Source organism: Marmota monax, unplaced genomic scaffold, assembly GCF_021218885.2.
Source record: "Marmota monax isolate L192 unplaced genomic scaffold, Marmota_monax_Labrador192_F-V1.1 WCK01_AAM20220418_F8-fsc00022, whole genome shotgun sequence".
NCBI classification, from domain to species: domain Eukaryota; kingdom Metazoa; phylum Chordata; class Mammalia; order Rodentia; family Sciuridae; genus Marmota; species Marmota monax.
The window spans coordinates 26,466,635-26,484,370 of record NW_026695215.1 but is presented as its reverse complement, the minus strand read 5'-3'; the positions used below and the strand labels follow the sequence as shown (position 1 = coordinate 26,484,370).

Here is a 17,736-nt window from a genome sequence, read left to right as displayed (position 1 = left end):
CTCCTAGGCACATTCCCACCCTGTTAAGTGATTTATCTACAAATAACAGGAGAGATCTGCTATGCCAGGTGTCTCTGACTCAGTCAGGCTAGTTGGGGACCCATACCAATCCCCTAGCAGCCACCAATCAGCATGAGACAGGGAAATACCTGGGATGCCAGATGACCCTCCCAGTAGTTTATGGTGTTGGGAAACCATGTAGTTCAGCATGAACACCCCTCTTGGCTTAAACCAATCAGTTCAAATGAATCCTCCTCTTGTAGTAACCAATCACCCCTACCCAACTTGTTCCCGCCAGTGAATGTGCTAATCATGTTTAGAGTTGTTATTTGATTTTCCCGCGGTGTGTGATGATTTGCTAAGAGATGCTATAATGTATGTGGGGGTCCCAGCCTTCTCCAAAGAATGTATAAAACTGTTGCAAACCCTGGGCTCGGGGCCTCTCTGCGTCACCAGTTGCTGTGTGCACACGGAGGACCGAGCTAGCTCGCAATAAACACCTCTTTGCTGCTTACATCGATCTTGGTCTCTGGTGGTCTTTTGGGGGTCCCGAATTCGAGCATAACACTGTGATTTGTGCTCGGGTGGGTGGCTGAAAGTTCTGCATCAGTGCTGTACCCTGTAGTCCTCTTTGGGTTAGAAGTTGGGAGACTTCCTCTGAAGCTCAGGCATGGAGCCTTGGACAGGCACGGTGACTGTGATTCCTATGCAGGAGCAGGAGTATCACTCTCAGAGATGCAATATTCTCACTACTTGAGTCCCAGGTCATGGAGTAACACAAAATGCTGCCTCCCTCTGTCCTGCCATCTTGGATCTCCCAGTTGATAATTTTTTTTTATAGTACGATTTTATAAAGTTTTCAATGTTTTGCTAATGTCATACTTTTTTTTCTCTCTTTGTTTTTTACCCTCACCTCCCAAATCAGCTGAGCTAGGTGTTTTCAATGTCAATGTTTTCAGGGAACTAAAGTTTAGATTATAATGCTTGATAGATGGTAGTGAAAGTTGTTTTTTTTTTTTAAGACTGTGACATGGCTATTCTTTGTTATTTATATTCTTAAACAGATTTTGGAATCAGTTTGTCAGTTTCCCAAAATTAAAGACATATGATTTTTATTACTATCTATTGCTGTTCTCTGTTGTACATTTGCTTTCTATTTCATTAATTTTTGTTTTCATTTTTCTTATGAGAATTTTATTTCTCTCTCTATATATTTAAGTTTATTTTGTGATTCTTTAAAAAATGCTTTAAAATGTCTATTTATAGTAGATATGATGTTCCCAATGTTAATTTTTACAAAAATAATGGGCATATACTTGCCCAAAAGTATAAATGAAGTAGATTGTGTTAAGGGAGAATCTATTTACAGAAATGTTTTCATACATGTGCATATGCTCATACCATTCAGGAATAATTTTGCTATAATGTATAATGAAGTGTCATTGTCCTGAACTATTTAATATTACCTTTCAAAATGTAGTAACTAAGTTGGAAGAGTCTCATACATTAGAAAGAGGAATTAGTAAGGAAGGGAGAGTGTAGGTTGAAGAGACCTTAGTGTTTAATTCAGAGAACCTAAGTATTTAGACATGCTAACTGATGTGTATATTCTTGCTTTTGTAGTGATATGCAGCTTTCGGGGATCTGTTCCTCAAGGATTAATCTTAGAAATAGGAGAAACAGTCCAGATTCTTGAAAAATGTGAAGGTAAGTGTGTAGCTATAAAGCTCATAAATAATTCTGATAATATTATGTGTGTTTATTTTGTGTTATATTATAAAGTCGTTTTTTGGGGGTGGGTGGCTGGGGAAGGGATTCTGGGGATTGAACTCAGTGGCACATAAGCACTGAGCCACATTTTCAGCCCTGTTTTTTGCATATTGTTTAGATGCAGGGTCTCACTGAGTTGCTTAGCGCCTTGCTTTTTCTGAGTCTGGCTTTGAACTTGCAATCCTCTTACCTCGGATAAGCAATCACTTTGAAGCCATAATTGATCACATTAATAAATACTGTTATAAAAAGCTTCCTGATCTATGTTCAGCACAATGATTTGAGAGTTTTTTTTTCTTTTTAAGATCTAGTAGTGCCAATTATATAATTAATTGTTGGTTGCCAGAACATGATATATATATTTTTTTGGTACCAGGGATTGAACCCAGTGGTGCTTTACCACTGAGCCACATCCCAGCCTTTTTAAATATTTTATTTAGAGACAGAGTCTTACTGTGTTGCTTAGAGCTTAGCTAAATTGCTGAGGCTGGCTTTGAACTCATGATTTTTCCTGCTTCAGTTTCTTGAGATACTGGGATTACAGGCATGTGCCATTGTGCCTGGATGTCAGAACATGATTTTTACATACTGTGTCAAAGGATTATATTTGATTTCCTACAAATCTTCTACCTATCTTATCTACATTTGAATAAATTGTAAAAAGTTCATTTTTGTGTTTCTGTCATATTGACTAGGTGTCTTTAGCTATAATTGGGCAAAAAGTATACCCCAGTGAAGTTTGGCTTGGCTGTTATCCTCTTCTGTGGCATATATAGGTACTTACAGTATAAAATTTATGCGTTCTTGAAATTTATCATGTTCTTAAAAATTGTGCACAAAATTCAACAAGACTTATGGGAAATATAAAGGAATGGAGAAATCATGCAAAATCAGAGCATTAATGAAAACAAAATTAATACCATGGGAAATAACTTGCTTAGTCTAGTATGGCTGTTCAACCTGAGTAGAAGCCATCTCATATTATATAATGGAGAGGGCATGGAGATAATGCATATGAAAGTGGAGCTCTAATGTTGGGGTACTGTTAAGATGATGTAAGAGGAAGTGCAATCTGCCATGACCCAGGGGCCAAATAAATTTAGAAGTGCACTTTTCGGAAAGTGAGTTTTAGTGTTGCACTTACTTAAAATTTTCTTAAAACAGAAGCATAAATCAGCATTCCTTCATGACAAAAACTTAGCAAAATAAGAATAGAAGGTAATTTTCTTAGCCTGATGAAGAATTGTAGCAACCATCAGTTGTAAAACATCCAATTGTGAATATTCAGTTGTGAAAAATAAATTTCACACTATTCTTAAAATGAGACAAGGATACTTGCCATCACTATTCCTATTGATTAAGATAATAATAATAAAGAATGGAAAGGAAATATTGCAACATTCATTTGTAGATATTATTGTGTATAAAATATCCCAATAAGACCCATTTTAAAAGACTACAAAAATAAGGGAATTTAGTAGGTGTGATGACTAAATGTCAGTATTTTAAAAATACATTTTTATATGTTTACAAAAAGAATCAGAAGATTAATTAAAGAAACAATGCTGTTTAGTACTAAAAAACACCAAATGCCAAAGAGTAAATCCAATGGAAAAAAAATCTACATTAAAAAATACAAACATTGATAGAAATGAAAGAAAATCTAAATAAATGAAGGGATTTATCATGTTTATGGATTGAAAGAGTCTTTTGTAAGACTACAAAAAGCACTAACCATGAAGAAAAAATTTGATGTTATGTGTTCTTAAAATGAATATCTTCTGCGGTTCAAAAGATATAAAAGATAAGGAAAAGGCAAGTCTTACAGTGTGTGAGCTATTTGATAATATATGGGTATTTAGAGTATATGAGGAACTACTACAAATCAAAAATTAAAAAACAATCCAGTAGAAGAATAAGCAGGTCTAATAGGTGCTGCACAAAACAGATACCATAGTGGCCTATACATACAGAAATGTGCTTGTTAGTCATTAGGGCAATGCATATTAAAACCATAATGACAGACCACCAAATAACCACTATAATGACTAAAATTCTGGCAGTCCCAAGTGCTAGTGAGTATGTGGAACAACAGATATTTTCACACATGCTTGTAGGAGAGAAAATAGGATTACCATTATGGAAGCTCTTTGGCACTATGTACTAAAGCTGAATGCACATATACCTTATAATTCAGTAGTTATACTCGTAGGTATAAACCCAATAGAAGAATACTCTGCATAGAATGTCAGTAGTAACTTTATTCAGAATAGTCCTAAACTGGGAAAAAAACACCAAATGTTCATCACCAATAGAATAGGTCAGTAAATTGTGCTGTGTTCATGCAATGAAATATGTACATGGAAAGGAAAATGAATTATTGCTACTAAGAATACAGATGAAAACCACAGACATACTCTTGGAAAAAAGAAGCCAGACATAGAGTTGATACTATTTTACACAACAGCATATACATAACAGGTCATATTTGTCAGAATAGTAGTTATCTTTTTCATTTTTCTTCTCAGTACTGGGGATTGAAACCATAGCCTTATTCATGTTAGGCAAGTACTCTATCACTAATCTACAATTTCAGTCTTTTTTTTTTTTCCTGGTGGTGGTGTTGGGAGCAACATCATATTAAAAAGCGTTTGCATGCACAGTAAAGAAAGCTGAAGATTGGGAGAAAATCTTTGCCAGTGACTCCTCTGACAAGGGATTAATATTCAAAATATATAAAAAATTCAAAAAACACCAATCACTCCCAAAGAGTCATTGAATAAATGGGCAAAAGAATTAAATAAACATTTCTCAAAAGAAGAAATTAAAAATGGCCAACAAATATATGAAAAAAGTTCAACATCTCTAGCAATCAGGGATATACAAGGACGATTTCTTTTTAATTTTTTTATTTGTTGTTTTTTAGATATACCTGACACTAGAGTGTGTTTTGACTTATTATACATACATGGAGTATTCCTTTTTCTAATTAGGATCCCATTCTTGTGGTTGTACATGATGTGGTGTTTCACTGGTAGTATATTCATATATGAACATGGGGAAGTTATGTCCAATTCATTTCACTGCCTTTCCTATCTACATTGGGGTTTTATTTCACTCTAGTAGGAACAGCACTCTTCAAAAATACAAATAATAATAAATGTTGGAGAGGGGGGGAAAATGGTACACTCATATATTGATGGAGAGACTACAAATTTGTACAATCTCTTTGGAAAGCAGCAGGGAGACTCCTGAAAAGACTAGGTACCATATGACCCAGCTATTCACTTATTGATATTTATCCAAAATAACTAATCAGCATACTATAGTTACATGACACATTAATGTTGATAGCAGCACAATTCACAATAGCCAAGTTATGAAACCAGCCCAGGTGTTTCTCAACAGATGAATGTATAAAGATAATGTGATACACACACACACACAAACACACACACACACACAGAAGTTTCACTGAACCCTAATAAGAATGGACTTATGTCATTTTCTGGTAAGTGGGTAGAACTGGAGAACATCATCCTACATGAAATAAGCCAGACTCAGAAAGTCAAGGATTGAGTGTTTTCTCTCATATGTGGGAAATTAGACCAATATAAGGGGAAAAAAACTCAGGGAACCCCATAAAAATAGAAGGGAGATCAGTCGAATAGAGGAAGATGATTGAGGGAGAAGGAGGAAAGATGGGAAAAGGAACTGTGGAATGAAATTAATCCAATTATGCTACATACATATATGAATATACCACAGTGAATCCCACCTTTTTGCATATCTATAAAAGATCAATTAAAAGAAAACTAAATAAATAGAAGGAAGACCAGCAGAAGAGAAAAAGGAACAGAGGGAGGGAGAAGGGAGGGAAGAAGTAGTACTGGGGTCTGAATTGGAGCAAATCATATTCCATGCATGTATGATTATGTCAAACCTAACTCCACCCCACTATTATGTATAACTATAATTCACTACTAAAAATACAAAAAACAAAAACAAAAAAGTAAAAAATTTTTGTTTTAAAATTGATTTATTGATTGCCAGATCCAGCTTATTGCACTCATAATCTATCAGAAAAGTAATGCACATTTAAAAAATTAAGTTCAATTGTACTTTCAAAGAAAAATATACCCCTTAGTTCAATTGAGTAAATGTTTATTGAGTACTTATATGCAGGGCAGAAAAGAAAGAACATAAACCTTTCCCTGGAGGGACTTACAGAATTGCAGGGAAAAACAGGTACATTAAAAATAACTATAATAAAATGAACTATATATGATGTAGGTATTTAGAAAGCTTGTTGGTGAGGAAAAGATTGGGGAAGGCCTGATAAATGTTTTAAAATAAATATCTCCTAAATAGCTAGGACTTCTTCCTGAATCCATGTTATCACAGACAATGATTGTGGTTCTCAGGTAGATAAAAGTTTAGTCTGTGGAAATGAAAATTCAAAAGGAGTTATACAAAATTTGCTTTTCTTTGTTGTCAAAGAAAGTCTGAACTAATCACACTTCATCCCCCCCAACCCTCCTAGCTTTTCATTCTTTCAGATGATTAAAAAGATTTATTGAGACTTTATAGCTGTTCATTCCCTAATAAAGTTATTCTTGTCATCTTTCTACTTTGGTTGACTGGTATATTTTTAAAAATCAGCAGTTTTCAGAACTACTCTTTTTTAAAAAAATATTTTGAGATAGACTTATGTTCAGTTGACCTTTTTTAAGGTCTGCTATCAACATTAATGTGTCATGTAACTAATTTTAAGCTGTCTCCAGCTTAAAATCCTCCTGCCTCAGCCTCTGGATACAGGTGTGTGTCACCATGCCTGACAGTGGTTATATTTTTCTTTTCTTTTCTTTTCCTTTCAATTTCTTTCTTTCTTTCTCTTTCTTTCTTTCTTTCTTTCTTTCTTTCTTTCTTTCTTTCTTTCTTTCTCTTTCATACATGACAATAGTGGAGTGCATTACATTCATAATTATCCATTCACAGCACAGTTTTTTGTAACTTTGTATATAAAGTATGTTCACACCAAATTATGCCATTATACATGAGCACTCCTGTTTTTTTGCATACAATTCTTAATACACCTTTATACCACAATTTATCATATCTCTGTATATAAGGTATGTTGACATCAAATTCACATCTTCATACATGTATTTTGTATACTGATGACCGTCTCCTTCCACCATCCTAGCTATTTCCCTTCTCCCTCCCTTTCCCTCCCCCCATTCCCTATCTAGAGGTAATTTTCCTCCTATGCTCTCCCTCCCTACCCCACTTTGACTTACCCTCCCCTTATATCAGAGAAAACATTTGGCATTTTTTGGGGGGGGATTGGCCAACTTGATTTAGCATAATCTTCTCTAATGCCATCCATTTCCCTGCAAATGCCATGATCTTATTCTTTTTTAGTGCCGAGTAATATTCCACTGTGTATAAATGCCACATTTTTTTTTTTATCCATTCATCCACTGAAAGATATCCAGGTTGGCTCTACAGTTTAGCTATTGTGAATTGTGCTGCTATAAACATTGATGTGGCTGTGACCCTGTAGTATGCTGATTTTATTAGGTCCTTTGGGTATTGTCCGAGAAGAGGAATAGCTGGGTCAAATGGTGGTTTCATTCCCAGCTTTCCAAGGAATCTCCATACTGATTTCCAAATTGGCTACACTAATTTGTAGTGGTTATATTTTTAAGGGTGTATATATGTTGGTGAGTAAGAGAAGATACACGTGGGTTTTGGGATGCTTTTAAAGTTTTATTTATTTGAATAGTGGTCATATAACTGTGTATTCTCTGATAATTTAGGAAGGGAAATACCAATACCAAGATCTGAAACATTTGAATGGAATTGACTTTTGTCTATTTTTGTGTTGAAAATTGTTTTCTAGATCCCATTCCATCCATTTTCTTGGTCAGCTTCCTAAATTTTGTGAAGAAAATCATCTAGGAGTTTGTTGAGAAAAATCAGGGATTTTCTTTTGAGAGTTTAGATGCCTGAAAATGTCTTTATTTTACTCTCATACTTGATTGATAATTTGATTGGGTATAGAATCCTAGATTGAAAATTATTTATTTTCATACATTTCAAGGCATTGCTTCATTTGTTGTTGCATAAAAATATGACATTCTGGATTTTGATCCTTCATTTTCTGAAAGCTTTTGGGCTGTTTTTATTTCTAGGATTCTGACATTTTATAGTGTTATACCTTTGGGTATGTAGTTTTTCCTTCATTTATTACTTATGCTGAATATTCACTGGACCTTTTCAATCTGGAAAATAATGTCTTTACACTTTCAGAATTTTTCTCTTTAATTTTAGCATTTTTTTTCTGTTCTTAGACATCCTGTAACTTGCAAGGTGATCCTCCAATGTAGGCTGATTCTGTAAATTTGTCCTTTTCCTTCTACCTTTTATATGTTTTATCTTTTATCTCTTTGTCCTAGAATATATAGGTGATATTATCTCTCAAAACCTTAGATTTTTGTTCCTGCTCTTCCATTTTCAAGAGTATTTTCTTTCTACATTATTCTGACTTGGTGGATATAAATCTGTTTTTCTTTTTTGAGGCTACTTCTTCTCTGAGTCTCCTACCTCTCTCTCCTTCATCTTTCTCTGTTTTTGTCTCTGTGTTTTGTGTTTAAGGCTTTGCTTAAGTGACTGATGAACTTTGGTTATGCAGGTTTTGAGGCTGAGGAGGGAAACGTTTCACCCTGATACCTTATCAGGTAACTACTTTGATATCTGCATTTCATTAGTTTTTCCTACTCTGCCCCAGCCAAATACTGCTGTACTTAAGCCATTTTTCTTCTCAATTAAGTACAACTACTTTGAGAACTAATTCTTAAGTACTTTACATGGGAGTTTAGATGCTTTATCTCATCTCATTGTCCTAGCTGTAGGGGTTAGAATCTGTTTTCTGTTTGGTGCTGTCTGTCTCTATGCTTGGGCCAAGTTTTCAAGGGGTGACTCTGCAGTTTTCAGACTGTGTGAGAATGGAGGGATATCTAGTTTACTTGTTGGTCAGGACAGAGGAAGAAGTGTAGCATTCTGCTTTTCTTGAAAAGTTTTAACTAGTTTTTTTTTTTTCTCCTTTGTTTTTCTTTTCAGGTCCATGGCTTCCCAGGCCTTCTAAACTATCTGATGTCCTTAATTCCCAAGATTTTCTAGGGGCTTTTATTTTTATTTTTGGTGGGAATTGACTCCTGTTTGCTTCTCTGTTTGTACACTTAGATCTAAGTATTTGTCTGTCTGCTTTTAAAATTCTAAGAGTTTTAAGTGCTTTGTGTCTGCTTTCATGTAAACAATCTTTTCTTAGGCTACGTGCATTTATTAATTTATTTTTAGTTATTGCAGTTTTATAGAGATTTTTGGAAGGGGGCAGAAATTATCAGTTGTGTTTCATCTAGTTTTTAAGCCGAAATCTAAAATTTAATTTTAAAGATGAATCTGTTTTTTCAGTTATTTAATTGCTGATTAGCTACTGTTTAATACTGAGGGTTACTTTTAGGCTGTATTTTTTTCCTTAAATATTTAAGCATAGCTTTACACTACTACAATGAAGTACCTTAAGCAACTGTATGATGAAAAAGGTTTACTTAGCTCATAATTTTGGAGATTCAAGTCCAAGATCAGAAGGCCCTGTGGATTTGGTGTCTTGAATGCAGGCAGGAGCAAGCAGTTATATCTAAAACTAGGGTAGAGTTGGGGAGAGGGAGAGAGAGAGAGGGGTGTTTTATAATTCCCTTTGAGGGCATGCTCCCGGTGATCTGAGACCTCCTACTAGGTCTTACCTTTTAAAGGTAGAGTTACCTTCTAACACTACCACCCTAGTAGCTTGGGGGACACTCAGTCTACACTCAAACTGTAGCATTCTGCCCAGGTTCTTCAGGGTTCGTGTCCATCCTACAATGCAAAATGTGTTCATTCCGTTCCCAAGAATCCCAGAGTCCTAGTTTGTTTCGGTATTGCTCTGAAGTCCAAGTTCACAGTCTAATCTGTTAGCCCTGGTAGGGAAAAAAAAAATAAACAAAACAAGTGACATATTTCCAAGGTACAATGGTGGGACAGGTCCTAGGTGAGTACACCTATTCCAAAAGAGGTGAACAGGGAAATAGAAAGGAGGATTTGGCCCAAAGCAAGACTGAAACCTAGCAGGACAAACATTAAATCCTATAGCTTCATGTCTAGTATCTGGGGCAAACTGCAGTAGGATGTGGTCCCAAAGGACTTGGACAACCCTGCCCTTTCAGCTTTGCTGGTAGCAGCCCATATGGTTACTCTCAGAGGCTTATTTTACTCTCTGCTTTCAGTTTGACCTGATGAGTGCTTCACACCGGCACCTATACCTTCTGGCTATGAGTTGCAGGTTCACTCCAACAGCTCCATTAAATAAATATTGCCCCATCCAGGACTCCTAGCAAAGACTTGGATTCAGCAGCCCATTGCTTAGCTTCCGAAGATTTCCTCTGAAATGTCTGTGGAAGTAGCTAGGACCACTTAACTCTTGCATTCTGCAAGCCTGCAAAAGCAGCATCATGTGGACCATGCCACACACTTCCACTAGCATGAGTTGCACCTTCGCCCCTGTGAACCACTGCTTTCGTTGTGGAGCCTTTTTCCAGGTAAACTGGATAGGTGGGTGGGGGAGCCCTGGGTACTCGAGGGCTCTTTTCTGAGATGATTTTTGTTGTGTAAAGAATTTGAAAAAAATTTGCACTTCTGTCCTTTGTGATGGGAGCAGTGACCTTGCAGATTTATGAGATACTCTGGAGGCAGCTTTCCTTTTGTTCCAATGCAAAGCATTTAGCTTTTTATTTACTATAATCTCTTTAGTAACTGCACCTTCTTGACTGTAGCCTTATATGCTTTTTTGCTTCTTTCCTGGCAAGATAGCAGATTTAAAAAAAATTTATTCATTCTGAGTTTTACATTATGCCTATTGGTGATGCCATTGTTTTGAATGCTAGTGTGTGCAGTTAAAGTAACCAAGAAGCAATTTGATGCTTTTTTTTTTTTCTCTTTAAATGCAATTTTAATCCTTATTTTAAGCTAAGGGCAATACTTTAATGTAGTAAGCTAAATTCACACAAAACCTGTATACTGTGAACTACAAAAGTGTTTTTTGTAGCTACATACAGTTTTAGTCAACTACACATGTCCACAAGTACTTACAAATATGTTAAAAAAACACTATCCCAAATGCTTTATCCTACCATTAGCTCATTAAACATTGACATTCCTGCTCCTGAAAGTAGATGATTGGGAAAATGAGTTCTAAAACTTAAAAAATAACCTAAGTCCAAAAGGTTTTAAATCAAAAAAGTCTTTCAACATGGAAGCATCAACATGAAACTTTTAAGTTTCTAAAAAAATAAAAATAAAAAAATCACTCTTTAGAAAATATTAAAACAAATTATCATTTAAGACACATAAACATTCTTACAAAAACTTGTAGTTTCAAATATCATCTCCTTAAAAGAAAACCAGTTCACTATCTTTATTTTATTTTTTTAAATTTTTTTTTTACTATCTTTAATAACATCTCAGACCACTGTTGTCTAAAAACTTCAGAATATGTAAGGCATATGTCTCAGCTGTCATAGTCAAAATGACACTTAGATTTCACATATTAAACAGCTATAGTATAGCTTGTAATGGCACAAATATACCTAACACATAAATACTACTTCATCCTTTAGATAGTCAAAAGTCAGAAGGAACTGCATAATATGTAAGGTACTTTAACTTACGTGTAGTCATTAAATTCAGTAATTCAAGTATAGTCATGTAAAGGCAGGCAATTAAAGGCTCAAGGATCACTCTAAAATCAAAGACATGAAAATAAAGGCTGAAAACTTTGTTTCTCCATCTTTCATTTACATGCCTAGATATTAGGACATTACTGAACAAAATACACAATTATTATATATGATTTCCACAGAAGATAATGAAATTTCATGAAGTACAAAAATTATCAAGATCCGTAGTTTGCTTCATCAAATGCTTTTCTAGCTTGTTTCAATTCTTCATTCATGGTAAGCAAGTCTTTAACCCTAGCAAACTTCCTTGGGTCCTTTCGAATCAAGAAGACAATATCTTCAACTTGTACTCGACCTTGTCTTCCAATTGACATTGCTTTGTGAGTCATTTCAGTGATGAACTCTATGACAAGATCTTCAAGAATATCCACTGACTCAGTTTAAGGATTCTGGTCATCCCCAAACCCATACATAATACATCGTAATTCTTTAGAAAAAAGTCTCTTTCTTTTACCCTGTCCACCTTCTGCACCTCCTCCAATTTCTTCATTTTCCTCCTCAAAGGTCGGGTCTTTTTCCTCATCTGCCATCCCACTAGCCCGCCAGCCCACAGCGCCTCGCCGGCTAGCTGCTGGATGGTTTTACTATTTCCAATTTGATGCTTTGTTGTTGAGATATTTCCTCTTCCACATATCCTAGTTCTTCATCATCATTATCATCATCATCATCATCATCATCATTATTGATTGATTGATTGATAGATTGATTGAAACAGGGTCATTCTGTGTTGCCCAGACTGGCTTGGAACTCCTGGGCTCAAGTGATCATCCTGCCTCAGTTTCCTCATTAGCTGGGTCTATAGGCATCTCCCACCACACCCAGCTCCAGTTTAATACTTTTAAATTAGGCCTTCCATAAAGCTCTAGGGCATGGACACTGTTCAGCCAAATTCTTTGCAATAATGTGACAAGGGTGTCCTTCACTCTAATATCCAATAGAATATTCTTCATTTATCTTTGAGACCTTTTCATCATGGCTTTACTGTCTACATTTCTTTCAGCATTCTGATTATGACTACTAAGTTGGTCTTTAAGATATTTCTAGCTCTTTACTAGTTTCCTTGTTATCTGAGCCCTTAATAGAATCACTTGTAATTCTCTGTTTAAAATTCCAATGCTGCCTTCACATTTTTAGGCATAATAGTAATTTTAGGTATTAATAGTAATGATCCTACCCTCTTTGACAGTTTTACTGTATAAGTTAGCTTTTTGTTATTATAATGAAATATCTAAGACAGGATGTTTCATAAAGAAAAGAAGTTTATTTTGTTGTATAGTTTTGGAAGCTGAATATCTAAGCAATATGGTATAGGCTTATAAGTGTCTCCCTTGGGGTTGAATCATGGTGGGAGTGTATATATGAGCAAGTGGTCACATTTCAAACTGAAGTTCAGAGAGAGGAGGGTGGAGAAGGAGGTGGAGGAGGAGGAAAAAGAGGGAGGGAGGGAGGGGGGAGAGAGAGAGAGAGAGAGAGAGAGAGAGAGAGAGAAAACATGCGTATGTGCATGCGTGCGTGACTGGGGTCCCATAATCTCCTTTGAAGACAGACTTTGAAAGACCAGAGGGCCTATCACTGTGCTCTGCCTATTAACGTTCTACCATACCTTCCAGTACCAAGCCCTTAATATAATGAACCATTGGGCAACAGTCACATTACACTCAAACTGTAGTGCCTGCTCTTCTAGTTATCTTACTTACTAGTTCTTTTTTAAAGACAAAAAGAGGAATAACCTAACATATCGTGAATACCTAGTATTAAACAACAAAAACAGTTCAGGAAATATTTCCTCATTATTCTGGGTTCAGAAGAATATCATCATTGTGAATATAAGTACTAAGTTGGCAGTGAGTAAAGGGCCCCTTTACATCAGTGGAGTAGCTCCTGTACCGTGGGTACAAATATACCACAGTTTCTTTATCCATTCATCTGTTGAAGGGCATCTAGGTTGGTTCCACAATTTGGCTCTTATGAATTGTGCTGCAATGAACATTGATGTAGTATGCTATTTTTAAGTCCTTTGGGTATAGACCAAGGAGTGGGATAGCTGGGTCAAATGGTGGTTCCATCCCAAGTTTTCTAAGGAATCTCCATTACTGCTTTCCAGATTGGCTGCACCAATTTGCAGTCTTACCAGCAATGTATGAGTGTGCCTTTCCCCCAACATCCTCACCAACACTTACTCTGATCTTTTCAAATTTTGCTTCATTGTCTTGATTTGTGGTCCATAGTCTGCTTTGATCTTGGGTCTTTCATATTCCTCCTATAGATGTCTCACTTGATTCCAGCTTCTACTTTACTTTGAGCATTTCATTCTTAGTCTGATTTGACTTATTTCTCTGTTCTTGTGTTGCCTGTAGCCCTAAGTTCGATGCCGGCTTTTCTATAAGAGCGTTGCTATGATGAAGCTCATTTTTTCCCTGAGTTTTATTATAGTATAGTTTCACATGTTTTAAATAGTGGATTTCTCTCTCAAAGTGAAATTGAATAAACTATTCCTTAAATTAGTCAAAGATTAAAAAAATGATCTTTTATCCAAAGGGATCTAAGCATTATAAATGTTGATTAATTTTTAATGCTTTTTTTGGTGAGCAGTGCGAATCCAAATGTTCATAGTTATTTTGTTTGCAGAGGGAGAAGTGATGCATTCAGTATTTATGTTTCTCAAGGTGAGTCAGTAAGTAGACAGGATCAGCCAGGGTTTAGTCATCTAGAAGTAAGACTATTTTGTGCTAAATTTTTATGTTTAAATATGATTTCCTTTTTCTCATCTTGTCTTATAATATTAAGACTAAGAATTAATAGCATCAAAAGTTGAAAGAAGCTATTCAATTGTTATCATGTTATTGAAAATTATGTAGCAAAGAATTAAGGATACTACTAGGTTGGAAACTATTTTTATTACTCTCTACTGTACTTTGGTGGGTTAATATTCCCTGCCATTTACTAATGATATCTAAAATATTCAGTTTTAAGGAGCTTATATGGATAAAGTTTACATCTTTCTGATGAAAAGAAAGACTTATAGCTATAAAAATATCTATTAATTTTAAGAAATGGTTTATATACAAAAATCATCATGGAATTTGAAATTAAAGTACTTAGTGTGCATTTGTATAATATAGGCCTAATTATTTAACATTATTACATTTATATGCCTTTGAACAATTTTACATATGCTTGTAAATTAAGTTAATGTTTAAAAATAAATAAGAATTTTATTTATGCTCAGTACCCACTATGTTCTGAGGAATAATAGATAATACACATTCATTATTTTAACTAGTTCTCACAATAGCCTTGTGAAACATTACCACCTTTAATAGTTGAGAAAACTAGTTGAGAAAACTAAAGCTTAAAGATGCTGAAGGGAACATAGGTGGGATGTGGCAGAACGAGGGTTAGGATTCTCCTTGTCTGCCCTGAGTATTAAGCTATTTGAAATTCACTGAGTGACTAGTTTTGGAAAGACCAATTATATAAGAGTTCAATTATTATCTTGAGATTTCTTTCTTTCTTTTTGCAAAAATTTTGTTATGATAAATTTTTATTACCATTGTTAGTACTGTTTTTAGGAAGAATTTCATCAGTGCTATTATACTCTAGCTAGCCCTCGTTGAGCCCTCACTAGTGACCTTCCACACACTTTGCATTCAGAATTTCTCATAAGCTTCCCTTTTGCAGATGGGGAAGCTGCAAAATAATAACACACATCTTTCTTATAAAAGCTTTATTTATTTTTACCATTTATATGCCACATGATCCTGGGTAAATTCTCTAGCAAAAGCACCAGTTTGTACAATTTAATATTGAAATAAAATTGCCAGTCTCCTAGGATGGTTGAGCATGTTTGTAAAAAACATTTTCCCTGGTATACATGCTACCCAACAAATGTTTACTGAGTCTGATTTTGAGGATAGAAGGAACCAGAGGCATCATAGGATCTTTTTTGACCAGTCCTTATTCTATGAATTTATAGTTGATTTCCCAGGACCCACCTTACCCACTCAGAGGTATTAGTTCCAGATGGTTATGGCAGAGACTTATCTGGAAAAGTGTAGCTAGTCTAGAGTAATTCTTTATCTTCTCTTTGATTTATGCAACCTATTCTGGGATGTAATTAGAATAGGCTACCTTTGAGGAGAAGGGCAGGATGGGCATTCATGGAATCGTAATCTGAGATGATCTCATTGAGGAAGCATAGACACTTATTGCCACCGTTATTGATACTTTCCTCAGTATGTAAGTCAGTAGAGTTGGGCCAAGGGGCAAACATGATATTAATCTTGAGATCCATTTTTAAAGTCTATTGGGTTATGTGGACTTGTTCTTTCTCATAGTAGTTTACTAAGTGGATGAATGAACATTTAGTGTATTTATGATTTTTACTGTTTTTGGATACAACCAATTGTGGCTGTTAAATTATGGTTTTCTGGTCATCAGGAAAGTTTTCATTCATGGAGCATTAAATGGGAATTTTTTGTTTTTGATTCTCAATAATGTTGACTTTTGATTTTTGAGAAGTTTTTATAATTGTTAAGTTCCAGTTTCTTTTTTTCTACATTTTTTATTGGTGCATTGTAGTTGTACATATTGATGGGGTAAATGAGTTTTTAAACTTAGTAGCAGAATGTAGGCTATCTGAAAAAGAAACCTTAGGGTTTGAAGTTTTATATATATATAAGTGTTTGCTTCCTCCTGGGTCTTGAAGATAGCTTGTAACAGGCAGGGAAGGATTGTAATTTGTTTCATAGTTCTGTATATGGTAATTTCAGAAATCAGATTTATCAGGATTTCAAAATGGTGTTGATAATTTAAATCTCTGATAGGCTTTGATGAGTGGTTCCAGGAAATCAAACTGATAGATCTTTTCTTTTTGTGTTCTCAAGTTTTACCTATTCATTGCCATTTCTGAGTGTATATGGATATACCTTTGGCTTTGTGGAGAGAATAATGGGATAGATGTTGGGACTAGAAATAGAACTGTGATTCTATTTCTAGTTGTGTTGTGGATTATTTATTGATGATAAGCATGCTTCAATTTCTCCTTCTGTAAACTAAGCCAGATAGCATTTTTTTTTTTTTTTTTGGTACTAGGGATTGAACTCAGAGGCAGTCGACCACTGAGCCACATCTCCAGCCCTATTTTGTATTTTATTAGACACATGGTCTCATGGAGTTGTTTAGCACCTCACTTTTGCTGAGGCTGGCTTTGAATTTGCAGTCCTCCTGCATCAGCCTCCCAACACTAGGATTACAGGTGTGTACCATTGTGCCTGGCCAGATAGCTATAGTTAATGGAAATTTTAGGTGGATAAATTAACTAATATTCTTTGAGCTATTACCAAGAAAATCACAGTTTATATTCAGGTATGCCATTGATGATGTTTCTCCCAATTTTTCCATTATAGTTTACTTGCATGTTCCTGTTGGGACTCATTAAAGAAGGCATATCTTTGTATTATTATATATTTAATTCCTTTTTTAATTTGAAATGTCCATAAAATAGCAAACTGTGTAAAAACAAATGTTATACCATTTACATCTACATAAATGTTGTCATTATAATAGGCACTTTAGCAGATTATATAATTATTTTTAAAATATTGATGTTTTATCAAAAAGTATTTGGAATTCTGGACTGGGGTTGTGGCTGTGTGCTAGAGTACTTGCCTAGCACATGTGAGGTACTGAGTTTGATCCTCAGCACCAAACAAAATAAATAAATAAAGGTATTGTGTCTATTTTAAAAAAAGTATTTGGAATTCCTCTCAGAATAAGCTTATGAACTGTCAAAAGTAAAAATTGGCTGCCATGTTGAAAAGATTGTTTGGAAGCTTTTGGGTTACAATGGACTATTGCGTATTTGCATTTAATTTTACTTCTTGCTAAAATACCATGAAAACAAAAATACACAAGGGAAAGAAAAATTGGAAAGCTACTGAAAGAGTGGAAACCTTGACTTAGCAAATTTGAGACAGCTGAATCCCAAGCTGCTAGAGGGAAAAACTTAAAACTAACCTCATTTACACACTATATCTTCAGAAGTCATAGGATATTATAGCCCAAGATATTTTGAACTGAGAATGAATATGTGTAGGTCTTCTTCACTTCATCTAATTTAGTAGCTGTC

The 17,736-nt window shown here is 35.0% G+C and overlaps 1 protein-coding gene and 1 pseudogene across 8 annotated transcripts in view; one reads left to right on the top strand and one right to left on the bottom strand.

The window, feature by feature from the left end:
* The window catches only part of Dock3 (dedicator of cytokinesis 3), a 680,226-nt gene that overhangs the window by 81,242 nt on the left and 581,248 nt on the right, over positions 1-17,736 (top strand). For all 8 annotated transcript variants that reach the window (XM_058574833.1, XM_058574836.1, XM_058574835.1 and 5 more), the window contains exon 2: positions 1,624-1,707. In XM_058574833.1, the coding sequence (XP_058430816.1) occupies positions 1,624-1,707 (84 nt within the window). The remainder of the gene's footprint in view (positions 1-1,623; positions 1,708-17,736) is intronic.
* LOC124084319 (transcription initiation factor TFIID subunit 13-like) lies at positions 11,319-12,185 on the bottom strand (annotated as a pseudogene).